Source organism: Nyctibius grandis, chromosome 1, assembly GCF_013368605.1.
Source record: "Nyctibius grandis isolate bNycGra1 chromosome 1, bNycGra1.pri, whole genome shotgun sequence".
NCBI lineage: Eukaryota > Metazoa > Chordata > Aves > Nyctibiiformes > Nyctibiidae > Nyctibius > Nyctibius grandis.
Window position 1 is genome coordinate 30,870,951 of NC_090658.1, and position 15,035 is coordinate 30,885,985.

The window sequence follows — 15,035 nt, forward strand, 5'->3', positions numbered from 1 at the left end:
CAAGACTCAGATAATTGCTCAGATAATGTAATAACAGTCTTCCTGCAAACTATCGATATCATTGTGTCACAGATAAGTCTCATACAAACTGCCTCAGGAAAGTATGGTACTGGCTTGCAGAATGGCTACAGATTTTTTTCCCCAAATACAGCTATAAAGCAGTACACAGTCAGTATTATGCATTTCTGATTTAAAGTTATGGTCATTTATTTCTCATTCCCTAGAGTTTTGTCATACAGTGAGACCAGTAAGACTATCACATGAGCAAATATGAGATTTTCTATTCAAGAAAGCACTAAATTGAGAAAAAGGTAAAAATTTTTATCATCTTTGTTATTATGTAGGCACGGATATAGTTTGCAGCCATTTGCATTTTTTAATCTTGCAATCAGTGTCCATAGTTAAGCTATAAAACAGGTCAGCTATTTTTTTTATTTCTAGCAAGAACAACCATTTTTTTCATTAAAAACACCTTTTTGCAAAGTTTGGTTTCATGTGCTAGAGCTTAAGGCAACCTGTAGGTGTTAGGTACCAGGCTAAGACCGAGGGTAGGACTCTATCTGCTTGCCACAGGGCTTTTATAGGTTTCTTTGAAGCACTTTGTACCAGTCACTGTCAGAGAAAAGGTTTTGGACTAGACGAATCTGGACCTGCCCATGCTGGTAACATCCCTGTATTGAAACTTCATTTCTGAATTGCTGTCCTCTCTGTAAACTCCAGCACTAAATTACCTGTGAGTTTACTCGGGTTACTTTCATCTTGTACAGAATTTTTTTCTGTCGCTTCCTAGGTAATGAGACATTTTAACAGTAGATTTTGAACTAATTCACAGGACTAAACAGGGCCCAAGCTACGCCAGTATTGCCATTAAATGAAACATTTTTGTTTCTTTTAAACTCAGCTTGTCTTTATGTGTGGACCCTTGGCACCATCTAGTGTTTAAAAACGTAGACCAGCTCTGGACCACTGAACACAGAAGGTCACTACGAAAAGCTTTCAGCCATAATAAAAGCTAAAGGTGCTCTGAACCATCACCTAATTAATTTCACACAATTACGTTTGTCCAGTTACAAAATACAAATATACCAGACCAGGATATGGAAAAGACTTTCCATGCTCGTGATTTCCAATCTCTTGTCTCTCCCATGATGTTACAGTGGAACTAATGGATCAGCTCAGTGTCAGAAGTGGACATCTGTGTGTCCACTGGTGGCAAATGTACAGGACTTTTCATGGAAATAAGTATGGTGATAGATAAATCTTCAAGCACAGCTTGGATGGAGAAAATTATTTTCTGCTCCTGTTCTAGATTAGCAGCAGCTTCTGACCCAACCATAACAGCAGCGCTCTGCAACACAAATTTAGCTGCTGATTATCCCTCTTTCTAGGGAATGATGTTGACCTTCCAGTTCTTGCATGAAGTTCTGCAGAAACAGAAGCAAAATTGCATATATATGTACTGTATAATTAAATGTGCTACTCTGCAACAATCTACCAGCAAAGCTTTTCTATCAACAGTTTGCATTTCATGAGTTTGCTACCAAAACATTTGTTTTAATAAGATCATAAAGCATGCGTAGTTTTAGCATAGAATTCTATGGCTTCTAACAAACTTGAGACAGCTTAGTCTCTGATTTCTGGTACCCTGGGACCATTACTTGCAGCAGCAGAGTCAAAAGATCTGTGTGAAATGTACAGTGTGGTTAGCCAAGCGTGAAAGGGAAAAATGGCTGTGACAGCAAATTACGCTTCCTTCTATGTGCTATGAGAAATGTGGTCAGGCAAAAAAAATGACATCCCTTTGTCAGTTTATGCCAGGCTGAATGAAAGCCAGGGAGAGGAGATATCATTTTTAACTGATAGCTTTGTCTTGTTCTTGTGACTCCATGAATGTGACCCAGCTGCTGGTTACTGAGGTATTGCCAGGAATGGCTGGGAAAAGACAATCTGCTATAGATAACTAGAGCTAGAGGCAGAGGATGTGTGGAAGACAGAGAACAGAGAGGATATTCAGCACTTAAACTAAACTTTATGGATTCTCCTGCATACACTGAATTTGGCTATGCATAGAACGGAGTATGAGTGCTTTCCTGGAAAAGTAATCAGCTAGACTAGAGAGCCTGGCCCATCATTAAGGAAATAATTGTGATTGCCTTTCCATGGCTGTCAAAGAATTGGACACCTGGGCTAAGGCTGTCCTGTTCACTCCCTCACTGGTCAACGGAGAGAGGCAGCACGTACGGGAGGTGATTCATGCCTTGTCTCCAAGACGTTTATTTTGAAATGGGGTGCATCCAGAGCTCAGAAGGTAGTTCTTCCATTCCCAGACTGCGGAGGAGACCAAAAGGGGCTTAGACATGATGCCAGTTTTAGATCAGTTAGGTGGGATGAATCCTCTACTCGGAGGTAGAAGCAAGGTGAGAATAAGACACCTGAAGAAAAGCACACAATTAGTGGTGTGAACTTCCCTCTCTGTTCTTTTTTCAGCTTACTGACTGTAAGTGGTGTGAACTTCCCTCTCTGTTCTTTTTTCAGCTTACTGAGCGTATAGGTAGTAGACATGACAGTCTTGAGACCCATGCCCAGTAAGTACTGACATGCATGCACTTGACATCTCTGTTCCCCACTGCCCTCTGCCTGTGGACTCCATTTACGTGTGTTTCAGTCCATTTTTGTTTTATTAAACGATCTGATGAATGCAAGGATCTACTTATAAAACCAGTGGCAGAATCAAACCTGTCTATGGGACTGATTGAACCCAGGTCTCTGTGCAAACTAATTGAAAGCTCTTCTGTTGGAGGCAGCAGAAACAGTCACCCCTTCTCACCCTCTCCTTGCCGCTCAGGGTATTTTAACCTTCTAGCCTCTCCCCTTGGTGCTGCCAGCTGGCCAGATGCTGGAAGACCGCATCTGGAATATTGTGTCCAGTTCTGGGCCCCTCAGTTCAAGAAGGACAGGGAACTGCTAGAGAGAGTCCAGCGCAGAGCCACAGAGATGATTAAGGGAGTGGAACATCTCCCTTATGAGGAGAGGCTGAGGGAGCTGGGTCTCTTTAGCTTGGAGAAGAAGAGAGTGAGGGGGGACCTCATTAATGTTTATAAATATGTAAAGGGCAAGTGTCATGAGGATGGAGCCAGGCTCTTCTCAGTGACATCCATTGACAGGACAAGGGGCAATGGGTGCAAGCTGGAACACAGGAGGTTCCACAGAAATATGAGGAAAAACTTCTTTACAGTGAGAGTAACTGAGCACTGGAACAGGCTGCCCAGAGAGGTTGTGGAGTCTCCTACTCTGGAGACATTCAAAACTCGCCTGGACGCGTTCCTGTGCGACGTGATCTAAGTAATGCTGCTCCGACAGGGGGATTGGACTAGATGATCTTTCAAGGTCCCTTCCAATCCCTGACATTCTGTGATTCTGTGATCGCAGCCGTTCCTTGCACAGAGCATCCTTGAAGCGCCACTCTGAGCCTCATCCAGCTCTAGGGAATCCTTAGGAAACAGGAGGACCAGAGTGGCAGGGGCAAGACCTGCCATGGGCAGGGATGCAGGCTGCAAACCACCTCATCCTCCACGGGGCAGGGATGCAAGGATGCAGGGATGAAGGGAAACAAGGATGCAGGGATGCAGGCTGCAAACCGCCCCCCCTCAGTGGGGCAGGGGCACAGGGCTGCAGGGCTGGAAGGATGCAGAGCTGTGGACTGCAAACCACCTTGCCCTCCGCGGAGCAGGGACTGAGGCCCGGCCAGGGTCCCTGTTTCGGGAGGCAATGGGGTTTGCTCGGGGCTTTGGGAAGGGGCCAGCCCGCCCCCCCGCCCCGGCCACGCCGCCGCTCACACGCGTGCAGCAGGGCGCCCTCTGCCGTGTCTCAGCCTGGCACCTGGGAGCCGGGCGAGCGGTTTTGGGGCGGCGAAGATACAAAGCAAGAAAATATGTTGACTAATATTATTCGAGGAATAGAAATGGCAAGAACAGTATATAACAAGATATTTCATTATGTAAGCCTTTTGAAACACATAATAATAGATAAAAACTCAAAGCACAATAGTCACTACATGACAAAAAAGCAAACAAAAAACTTGACACTTACTTAACATGCCCCTGTAGTTGAGTCCATGTCCCGACTCTCGGAATGAATCTTAATGGCATCTAGGATGGCATCAGGTGACAATAATCCAGAAGTTCTTACAACATTTCGTAGTTCTGTTAGGCTCATTAGTGGCAAACATACTGCTTGCATGATTTCAGCGTGGTTTTCCTTGGGGTTATGTTTACACCAATTCATCAAAGCTTGGAAAATGTCCTTCTCAGGAGCTGCAAATGAGTCCCTCAGTACAATACTTAGAAGAGCAGCCTGGAAAGGAAAACAAAAAAAAAAACCAAATAAACAGAAATAAAATTAAATTTATTGAAAAAAAAAAAAGAAATTAAAATAAGGCAAAAATTAATGGGTATTTTAACTTGTAGTTATTAAAAATAATCTCCAAAGAAGTGACTACCTGAAACTGTAGCTTGTTTTAGCTACTTATGCAAGAATTATAAAATCCATCACGTAAATAACGTAAATCCATCACGTAAATTACAAACTCACTAGCAGAAATAAGTCAGAATTGAAATGTGGAGAACTGTTCAAATCAATTTAAATCCAGTTACTACTTCAAATTTACTTTGGAATATAAGAAGTGATTTGAGGATTTGGTAGTATAGTTCAAAGTATTCATTTAAACTTAGGCTGGTATAAGAATACTGATGAGGAAAATAAAGTGTGGCTTGTAATCATCTTTTTAAACCATTTCTAACTATTTGGGATTCCCTCCCTGCCCCCCCCGCCCCTTTTGGTACTGACTTAAAATCAGCAGATAAAAACTTCAGTGGTTCTTATTCATGCAGAAAACCCACTGACTGCAAAATGAGAACAAAATGAATTGAACAGCTTTTTGATTTTCACTCAGCAAGCAGAATAATTAGGAGTTTGCCTAAGAAAAGGATAAATTTCTCATATATATCAGGACTGGCTACGCCAAAGATGTCATAAAGTATGCGCTTCCTGATGAATGACGTTTGCTAATTTCTTTATTGATAATATGCTCTCAGAGCTCAGATTTAACAAACTGCGCATGACACAGTAGAGAGAAAAAACCCGTTTTTTTCCCCTACACAACTAGTAAGTTAGTCAGTGGAGCAAAGTGTCTTGCACTTATTCAAGGTATAGACCCATCACAGCTTTTCCACTTAAAACACTTCAAAAAAAAAAATTATACCATCACTCGTTCAAGATACTCTGCTGCTTCACGTGAACTCCACTTGAAAACACTCTATCACTATTATGTCCAGCTCAAAGACCATTTCACAGTAAATGGAAAATTTTACCATCATAGAACAGCCTGACTCGGCCACAAATATTTATGCATCTAACACCACCACCACCACCACCACACAAAAACCCCAAACCACCCTACACCACCACCATATTATGCAATTTCAGAACATGATGACAATCAGCAATACAAATCACAGCAACCTCCAGAACGCTTTAGCTTACACAGTAGAAAATCACCCATCACTGAGACAGCCTATATCAAGAAATCAACAGAAAGCATCTTCTGCTATCTTGAAGTCTTTACCTTATATCCCCTGGGCAGCATTCGGAAGGCAAATTACATTATTTCAAGAACAGATGAAAAAAAGACAAATTAAGATTAGATTGCCTGCTCCCACCTTTTAGAATACTCCATCAGATTTACTATATTTAGCTATACTGACTGGTCAAAATTAAATACCTAAAAAATTCAGAACAGATCACCAGGATTTTAAGTTCAGATTGGCTTGAACGTTTCCAACGGTCACAGTTCACTAGTATAAAATGATACCTGTTAACTAATATATAAACTTGTATTCGGTGCCCCTATTAGTATTTTATCATGAAGTTGTATACAGATTAAAATTAACATTCCTGGGGAAAAAAGTGCAAACAGAAGATATACCTTAGAAAGCGATAGGAAGCCTTCGCTGGAGAGCACCTCTTGGGCATTTCTATCCATGAACATATAGCACATATACGTTAATTTGGGAAGGGAATAAAGACTGGCAACTTCAAATGTCCTACAGACATTCTGAATATTAAGTATTGTGCAAAGATATTCAGACGTGGAATCCTCCAGTTCTGGGAACCCATATTTATGTGCTAGGCTTAGGAAGTCTAGGAGAACCTCCTCTTTCTCATCCCGTAGTGTAGCACGACCAGTGTAAATATATTTCAACAGCATGGTAAATGCTTCTGCAGTGGTGTCCTGAAGAGGAATTTCTGCTTCAGGCTGAGATTCTCTCATTCCGCCATAAAATAACGCTCTATAAGGAAGACAAAATTTGAGAAATTTATACCCTGATAAAAACCAAGCAAAAAGTAGAAAGAGAAAGGAATAAATGACTATTTACAGCAAGTGGAATACAAAGGGGATATGATTTAAGAATCTTCAAAAAAAAAAACCCCTTATACTTGGTATTTAAAGTGCAGCTCTGCTCTGAAAGCAGCTGCACAAGAATAATATTCTAATGCATCATGTTTTTATCCTACACAACAATCACTCCATCTCCACTTTGAATAATAGCTTGCAAAGCAGAAATTTAGATATGATTCTCATACCTTTTTTTTTAAATATAGTACTATCAGTGAGAAAGAAAAAAAATGAAAAATTTTCAGAAAGCAAGTGAAACCAATAGTTCACCACTGTAACAGCAGTGGCAGATTAGCAAATCTGAGGATTCTTGTTCCTCTATTCCTTACTCTAAACTCAGCAGACAGCAACTCCGATGAAATCCTGAATCTTGAAACAAATCAAAGTATTCACAATTATTTCTTAAAATCTGATGGACAGTTTGAACACAATTTGCATTCACACTTCAGTTTGGTTATTAGCTTATCCCCTCTGACAAAATTAACTGGGAGATGATTATCAGCAAGTTCTATTAATTACATTTAGAGTGAAAAATGCCCATCTCTTAAAAGCAGCTGGATTAGTATTATTCCTAGTTTTAAAATACGTATGTATCAGCCAGACCTCTTTAAATACTCAATTCCAACATGCCAGAATTAAACTTTCTAACTGAGTATATTCCATAGAAGCACGCCATCCGTACTCTGAGAAATCAAAACAATTTCACAGCAGAACTTTTCTGTTCTGAAGTTATCTTTCCTTTGAATTTGTGAAACTACCTTCAAATCCAATTTCATGAAGGTCAAAAGAATAACATCATGACATGGTATTTATCTTTTTATATTTGGACACAATGATTTGATGTGCTGGGAAACATTCACACAGAAAAGGTCACGCTCAATGGACAGATGATTACACCCTGAAAAGTTCATAGAGAAACAATGTTTATCTTATTTACATGAAAATTTCCTGTGAGCCTGACAAAAAGCTATACTTCACCTGAAATGATGGCACCTAGCAGCCAGGATCACTCTGTGTGCCGGAAAACGTTTCTTTTCTACAATAAAGGTAACATCACTATATTCTTCTCCATTCATTAGAGCACCAATACGCTCTGACAGAATGTGAACGTGGTCAATCTCGCCCTCAGCTGTGTAAGGACGAAGTGGATGGCTGTTACTCATCTTGGAGAGATGGGGATATTGGTAGCCTAAAGGGAAAAAGAAAACAACCAGTATTATAAAGGGCACAAGTATTAAAAAATGGCAAAGATCAAGCTGCAATTACAAAAAAAGCGACTAGTGTTAAGTTACCATATATTACAGGAAAAATGAATCCAAGAGGTTTTCTATTAAAGTTCATTTACAACAGTACTCAACGTAGCTTGCATCAATGATTCTAACCAACAGAGAGTATTTCAGAGAATTCCATCACCTTGCTGTTCTGTCAATCCATTCACTTAAAATAAAAAAGCTTCCAACAACAAGAATTTAAAATTACACAACTTTAATTAAAATTATCATTAGATTTTTTTCTGAATTAAAATGCACATAGATTATGAAGAAATAAATGATTTGACCAATTAAGCATAGTCTTAACTCCCAAGTCTCTGCTAAAATCAGCGACAAGTAAAAATATCAGTGTTCTCGCAGAATTCCAATTAACTTTCCAGAACAGGGAGAAAATAAACAATCAGGACAACTTTTAACAAATAACAGATAAAGTCTGTCAAAGAGCAAAGCTTTACAATGTACAATTCAATTTTCTTACCCTTTCCACTCAGTCTCCTTGATGCCTTCTTGTTCCCTCATATATCTATGAAAATAACCCCCCTAATACCTCTCAGTCATAAAAGCAGGAGACTGCCACTAAGGTACAATACAGATTAATGAATGCATTAGTCATATCTTCTATGGAATTATTTTGTTACTTCTTAATTCAGAAAAGGGTTTAGTTTTGTTTTGGTTTATTTCAGCAACAGAGGCTTTCTGTAGTCTCAGTGGCAAAAACATCCACAGGAGAATTTAGGTCTTAAATCAGCTTCTATTGTTACACTTCAGTTTACTTTTAAACAAAAAGATGTTCGCTGTTTCAGATAATAACCATCCATATTTTCAGAGACACCTTCTGTGCTTCAATGACTAGCCACTTTTCAAAATGGGCACGTACTTAGTGCTGAAGAAAGATGGTGTACCACAAGAAGCAGGAAAATGATGAGGCCGTACCCCGCACACAGCTAACACATTAATCTTTCAAGTGAAATGTTCATTACATTAATGCATTTTTAAGCTATATTTTAAAAAGTATTATGAGAAAATATGCATCTGTTTCCAGTCATTTCTCCCCCAACACAGAAAAGAAAAAACCATGCATATGAGGTTAAGTATTATTTGCACTTCTGCAACACCTGGAAACGCTTAACCCAAAAATCAAGATACTGTAGAAACACAGTCCCAAAGAACTTTAAACTAAACTAGAAAAAGTGACAGAAATAGAAAATCAGATTTGAGAAAAATACAGCATACTAAATTGATAATACAGATCACAGCACAAACGGGAACAAAATCCAGCTTTCCTCAGGCCGTCTCTGCTACTTGAATTAGAAGCTGTGTGCCTGGGTAGCCATTACAGTGTGGAACCAGCAACACTGGCCGAGATACTGGAGGCAGCCTAACCATGGGAACACGAACTGTACAGTCATTCTTCTATCCTGACACAAGAGTAAATTAATTTTTATGGTTTTTCATAGTAACAGAGTGTTTTCTCCATTTGCACTGGTTAATTTACAATTAGCTAAGACAACTCTGCACTGAACAGATGTATGCAACATACACTTCCAGTAACATTTACTTGGTAACAAGCAAGATTAACTTAACTCACATCAGTCCAGTTGCATCTACTTATACTAGCAAGAATATTTATCACAACATAATTATTTGAGAGTTTATAGACAATAAAATCGTAATGCCCTCCAAATATAAAACCTTTTATTACAACAAAGGAGCAAACAAAAGGATGTATTTGTTACTCAGATGCAAATCTCAAGCCTCGATACTCCTTCAAGGCTTCTGTACCTTCCAAGTCTACAATTGCTGTTGTTGATCTCCATTCACAATAGCCAGGCAACCCAATTATGTGCGAGTTACATGCACATTATCAAGCAACTCTGTACTCTCTCTTCTGCTAGTTCTGATTTTGATTGATTTGGGAAGTTCATTTATGATACTTCATACATGTACAAGTACAGGCACAGTTTGGTTTTAAAATCTATTTTTAATTCCATTTTTTCTACATTCTACTTCTTTGTTTCCTTCATCCACTCGTATCTCTAAAAAACAAGAACAGGTACTGTCTGCATAAAACTGAGAGACTCTAAAAGCGGTAAAGATAAGGGAATGCCATCAGCTGCATACTAACTTTGCTTCCAGTAGCTGTGGATATTGTCATGTGCCAATAGGGTGAAAAGTTCAAGGGAAAATTGTTTCCATTTCAGGTTAAATAAATAAATAAAATCAAAAGCACACTTCCTTCTCAAGGGTACATAAACCTCTCTCTAAACAAGAATCAGTGTACAGAAGATGGCAAAGTCTGAACTGGGGACATTTGCTAATAAGCCGATGATGCCAGCCCTTGGGAACATCAAGATTCTGAACCACAGCAAGCCATAAAAGTAGAAATTTAGAAATCTCTGTGTGTAAGCTTCAAGACAAATTTGTTTGATGTTTAATGCTCTCCAAATTGCTGGTACAATGTACTATTCTAAACTGTCAGTTTCAAACACAAACATCCTGACAGGGAATACAGGACTCAAACGAAAGCTACAAGCCTCTGGCTGAGAAGCCTTTCCAATCTTGAATGACACAAATTGTCGGAAACTGGCAACTTTATGAAACTATGTACATGCCTTATATGCTTTCTGTGGGTGACACTACTATATTGAAGAAGCACTCAAACTCATTTATTTGTTTACTACTATGCATTTCCAACACAAGTTTCGTCTGTATTGTGGATTTTCCACATAAAGAAGCCCAATAAGAGCAGTCCCGCCTTCAAAATATAGAACTAAATACTATATGACTTCAGGTCTTCCCAGACTGGATTAATTAATGGTATGAATTCAGTCAACCCTTAAAGTGACCTGCACATTTCTTGTTTGAGGAAGTAATATACTGCTTTAGTTGTGGCAAGCGCTGTGAGCTCACAACTTCCCTGTATAGCTAAACATATATTTTTGTAGTTGCAACTTAAAAGTATTATTTACGATAGAAAAAAGACAGATGCTGCCGGGAGCTTGGCAAAACCCTTCCTGAAGATCCCTCTGGCATCTTCTGTCATCAAACAAGTCACCCATTTCAGAGGATACTGGTGTTTGTTCTTCCTGGCAGTCAAAGAAGAACACTTAACCAACTTCAGAATAAAAGGCCAAGCCATTTACGAGCCTCTTGCCAGCACCATAACCTATTTCCAGGAAGAACTCAAAGCTAGTTATCTGCTTCAGGAGTCAGCTGCTGCAGCTTTGTTCATGCCACAGAAACAAACAAAACAAAACAAAACAGTCTTCTCAGTGAGTTTGAGGCACCACTAAAACTGCAACAATCTCAAAAGGCATCTGTTAAGTCAGAAGGCCTACAAATCACTTCTGCCTAAGACCCCGTGAGAAGACATGCTTGGTGGCCATCTTCAACAGTGAGCAAGTGAAAAACACAGCCTAGTATTTATTACACAAGGTAACATGTAGTATTACACACTGTGTGTCATGGCTAGAAAAACAACAACCCCCCCCCTCAGTTTTCAGCTTGCTGTATTTCTTTTTAGTTAAGTAATCTGTAACATGCTACAGCATACAAAAACATGATCAAGAAAATGCAGCAACAACAGCAAAACCCCAATGACATCTTTACTAAACAACTCTCAAACCAGAGCTGCAATAAAGACTGGTACTCAGTCACTTTCCCCCCTGCATTTGGGCTACCACTAGAGAGTCTGTGAAGAGCTGTTTCAATGAAACGTGGAAGAGTTGGTTTTATACCAGGCACAGAAAAAGGAATTTAAGAAATTGTTCATGAATAATTTGGAATTTTAATATGAGTGAAACATGTTTACATAACTAATAACCCTATTGAAACTTCAGAAATAAACGCAAGTAAACAGACTATTGCTAGAATAAAAAATTTTATGAAATAAGTCTGGATTATAAACACCGAGCAAATAATTTCATACCCTTGAAACACTTAATTCCTTCATCATCTAGTTTGTACCTCGCAAGACCATAGACGTTGTCAGACTTACACAAAGGGAATTTTCTTAAATATAATTCTCTTACAGTGCTATTTTATCTAGAAATAGGAATTGGTTCTCAGCTGATTGAAAGGGATTTAAGTAGTATTTCAATTTTTTGTAACTCATTACTTCATAAAATATTTTGTTATGCTTTTCCATAACAAATAAATTCCAGCAAAACATTACTTTAATTACAATTTCTATTACCATAGACTCACAGAACATGGTAGGTTGCTCATCTGCAAACACATTCCCATTACTTAAGTGCTGCAGTGCTAACGTTTCATGTTCTGCTCGGAGACACAGTCCTCCGATAGAAAAGCAGGAAGAAGTTTAGCTAGGTACAAAGAACAATATACTAAGTGCAGATTATTTATTAACACACGTATAAAATAGGTATTAATGCACTCAATACAACCTGGTTAAAATGGAATAGAACTTAAGTTAAAATCTCAAGAGAATACATTGGTCTGCTCACCAGTAAAGCTGTCTGAAAATTTTCAGTGGACGTAGCCTGTAGGTAGATGACCAACTTCCTGAAAATTAGGGTTCTTCGCCATTCTGAACAACAGGCAGATTGAACAGCAAGCTCATAGAAACACTACTCAGCACATCCAGCGGCACAGCAACAAGTGTACCACGTCCTGAAACAATGCATGAAATGCATACCATGAGAAATTGGGGGCATGTAGCCTATGGCAAAAGTGAGTGAGATGCATATTTCTCAGTTAAAATTTTTGTGGAAATAAATCCTTAAAAATCCCTCCATTCTATGGGAAAGCTTCTAATAACGTTACAACATAGCACTAGAATTTCATCATCATTTAATTTTGACCATTTTTTTAACTGTCAAAAGAAGATGGTAACATATTGCCATTCATTTGTTCATTATACGCCACAAAAATTTCATCCTGACATTCTTGCTACAGCATTAATGCCCCTGAGAAAACTTTTTTTCCAGCATGGGTGTTCTAATTAAACCAAACTGTATCACACACATTCCTTACACATCCAAAGTTCTCTAAATGTTCTTGCCTAAGAACTAACTAAAGGTTTTGGGCGTTTGTTTGGGTTTTGGTGGTTGTTTTTTTTATAATACTTCAGGCAGTTGCAGATCTTTCTCCTGTGCAAGCCTTTAATTTTACAAACAGGAAAACAAAACAAAACTGTAGGGTGAGGAAATACAAAAATATAGAGGCTTTATTTGTTTAAATACATAACCAACATAATGAGTCTCTCTAAAAGTATAAATTATTATTATTCTTCCCATCATACCTGCCAGCAGGAAAAATAAACTATAATTAATTTGCTAAACAGATGATATCTTGATCTGTGAATTATCTCACAAGAGAGACACTAATCTTCATTAAAGTATGTGTTTAACGGGGCAAGGTAGGAAAAGGAAGAAAAAATATTTTTAGGTAGTCCGATGAACTAAAAAGTAACCACACCTTAATCCAGCAAATTGAAAACAGGTATTTGACAAAGAAGATCACCTGGTTTTGGAGAGTAACATGTGATACATAAATATTTGTTGCTACAAGTAATGTCTGTTGCCAGATTGGCTTGTACTATCAAAACACATTCAAAAACCACTTATGAAAATTCTTGTGGGTTTTTCTTAGATAGATATGAGTGAACAGACCCCAACACAATAGTATACTTCACGCACACGATTTACAGATTTGTGACATAACACACGCCACATACCCCTGCATTGTGAGCAGGCTCAAATTAAATCTTAAAACACAAAAAATTAAGTGATCCCAGCACAGGGCTTTGGGCGGGGTCTGTGTGCTGTACTTGAAAAATAACGTGAGCAAAGAGCATTGCTGGGCAAGCCACATCACAGGCAGACTGGTAACAAGTTAACACCAAGTTGTTTCTTTTAAAGTCTGATAACATGACAGCTGCTTCGAAGTCAAAAGTAAGGTCAATGAATCACAGCAACGCGCAACTTGCAAGAGTAGTTAAGTACTAAGACCCCAGAAGAACCTGTGAAAATATCGTGTGTACCATCAAAGCGTCAAAATATTGAACGAATATGATAAATAAATAAATAAAAGCAAGCCACAAGAGGGTCTTGCAAAGCGCAGGGGCGGGCACAGGGGAGGGCAGGTGAAGCAGGCGCACCGGACCCAGGGAAGAGAGGGCGGCCGAGAGCCAGCGATCCGCCCAAGGTCGCGCCCGGGGAAGCCAGGGCCGCCGCCTGCCCAGAAGCCGCCTCCCAAGTCTGGAGGTGCCGAGGAGGTGACCCCCGCCCGCTCGGCCGCCCCCCTCCCTCCCCCTCCCACCTCCGCAAAAAGGCGCTTCAGGTGAGGCCTGATGCGCCCAGCAGCTTCCCGCAGGCGGCCCGCGCTCCCGGCGGCGGCGCTCCCTCGGCCCGCGCCCGCCCCGCCGCCGCTCGCTCCCGGTGGGAGCAGCACGTCGGCCCGCCGAGGGGCCGGAGCCCACCGCGGGGGAGGCCTCGGGAGCCGCCGCCCGGTCGGCAGGAACCCGCTCCGCAGGGGGGGACACGGCCGCCGCGCCCGACCGCAACCTTCCCCCGGGACTCACCGGCCCAACCGCCGCCAAGGCCCCCACCCTCCGCCCCGCCGCTGTCGCTACGTGAACCGGCGCGCTGACGCCACTTAGCAACCGCAGCCGTCGTCCTGCGTGCTGACGTAGGCGAGCACCCTCAGGAGAGGGTCCCGGTGGCGGCGTGGGCTCGCTGCGGCCTCCGCAGTTCCGTTCGGGCGGCGCCAGGTTTCCTTTTCCGGCCACAGAGCGGAGGCGGCCGGTGGCAAGCGGTGCCCGCGGGGCCGAGCCTTGGGGAGAGCACTTGGGGCTCGGGCCCCGCGGCAGGGCTGGTGGGGCGGGCCGCGGGCGCGTCCGCAGCAAGTCGCGACGCCGGTTCCCCCAGTGAGGGGAGTCGCTAGGCCTGGGGCGGCTGAAAGGCCGACCAGCCCGCCGGCACCGCGCCTTGGCACCCTTCGGCGGGAGGGTGGGGGCGGCGAGCGGCCCCGGGAGCGCCGCCTGCGTTCGGTGAGCAGGGAGAGCCGGGCGGCCGCTGCAGCGCCGGCGACGCTTCTCTAGGCGTGCTGAAATAGCGGTGTCCCAGGCAGGGGACCTTCGCGGCTGCACCCGCCTGCCTGCGGGCCACAGCCAACGTGTCAGCAGATGCCAGCATTTGTCAGAAACCGGGCACTTGTTCAGACAACAGGGACGCTTAAATGTCCGGCCCCTATAAAATAGCAAGTGATGTTTAACCTTCCCAGTCGCTTTCATCTGCTGGTGCTCGACTACGTCCAACATACGTGTTTCCTTTAAGTGTAACGGTGTG

The 15,035-nt window shown here is 41.5% G+C and overlaps 1 protein-coding gene across 5 annotated transcripts in view; it reads right to left on the reverse strand.

Moving 5' to 3' along the window:
* The window catches only part of LOC137665335 (BTB/POZ domain-containing protein 9-like), a 30,845-nt gene extending 16,196 nt beyond the window's left edge, over positions 1-14,649 (reverse strand). For 2 of the 5 annotated variants that reach the window (XR_011048484.1, XR_011048482.1), the window contains exons 1-6: positions 14,270-14,649; positions 12,192-12,357; positions 7,433-7,643; positions 5,984-6,347; positions 4,090-4,353; positions 2,242-2,432 (exon numbers count right to left, since the gene is read on the reverse strand). Coding sequence is in view for 2 of the 5 variants with exons in the window: in XM_068404215.1 (XP_068260316.1) it covers positions 4,090-4,353; positions 5,984-6,347; positions 7,433-7,617 (813 nt within the window). In the remaining 3 variants the exon portion in view is untranslated. Of the gene's footprint in view, positions 1-182; positions 2,433-4,089; positions 4,354-5,983; positions 6,348-7,432; positions 7,644-12,191; positions 12,358-14,007; positions 14,028-14,269 lie in introns of those variants that run through there. The other 3 variants (XR_011048483.1, XM_068404215.1, XM_068404222.1) reach the window with 3 other exon arrangements.
* Positions 14,650-15,035: the final 386 nt, after the last annotated feature.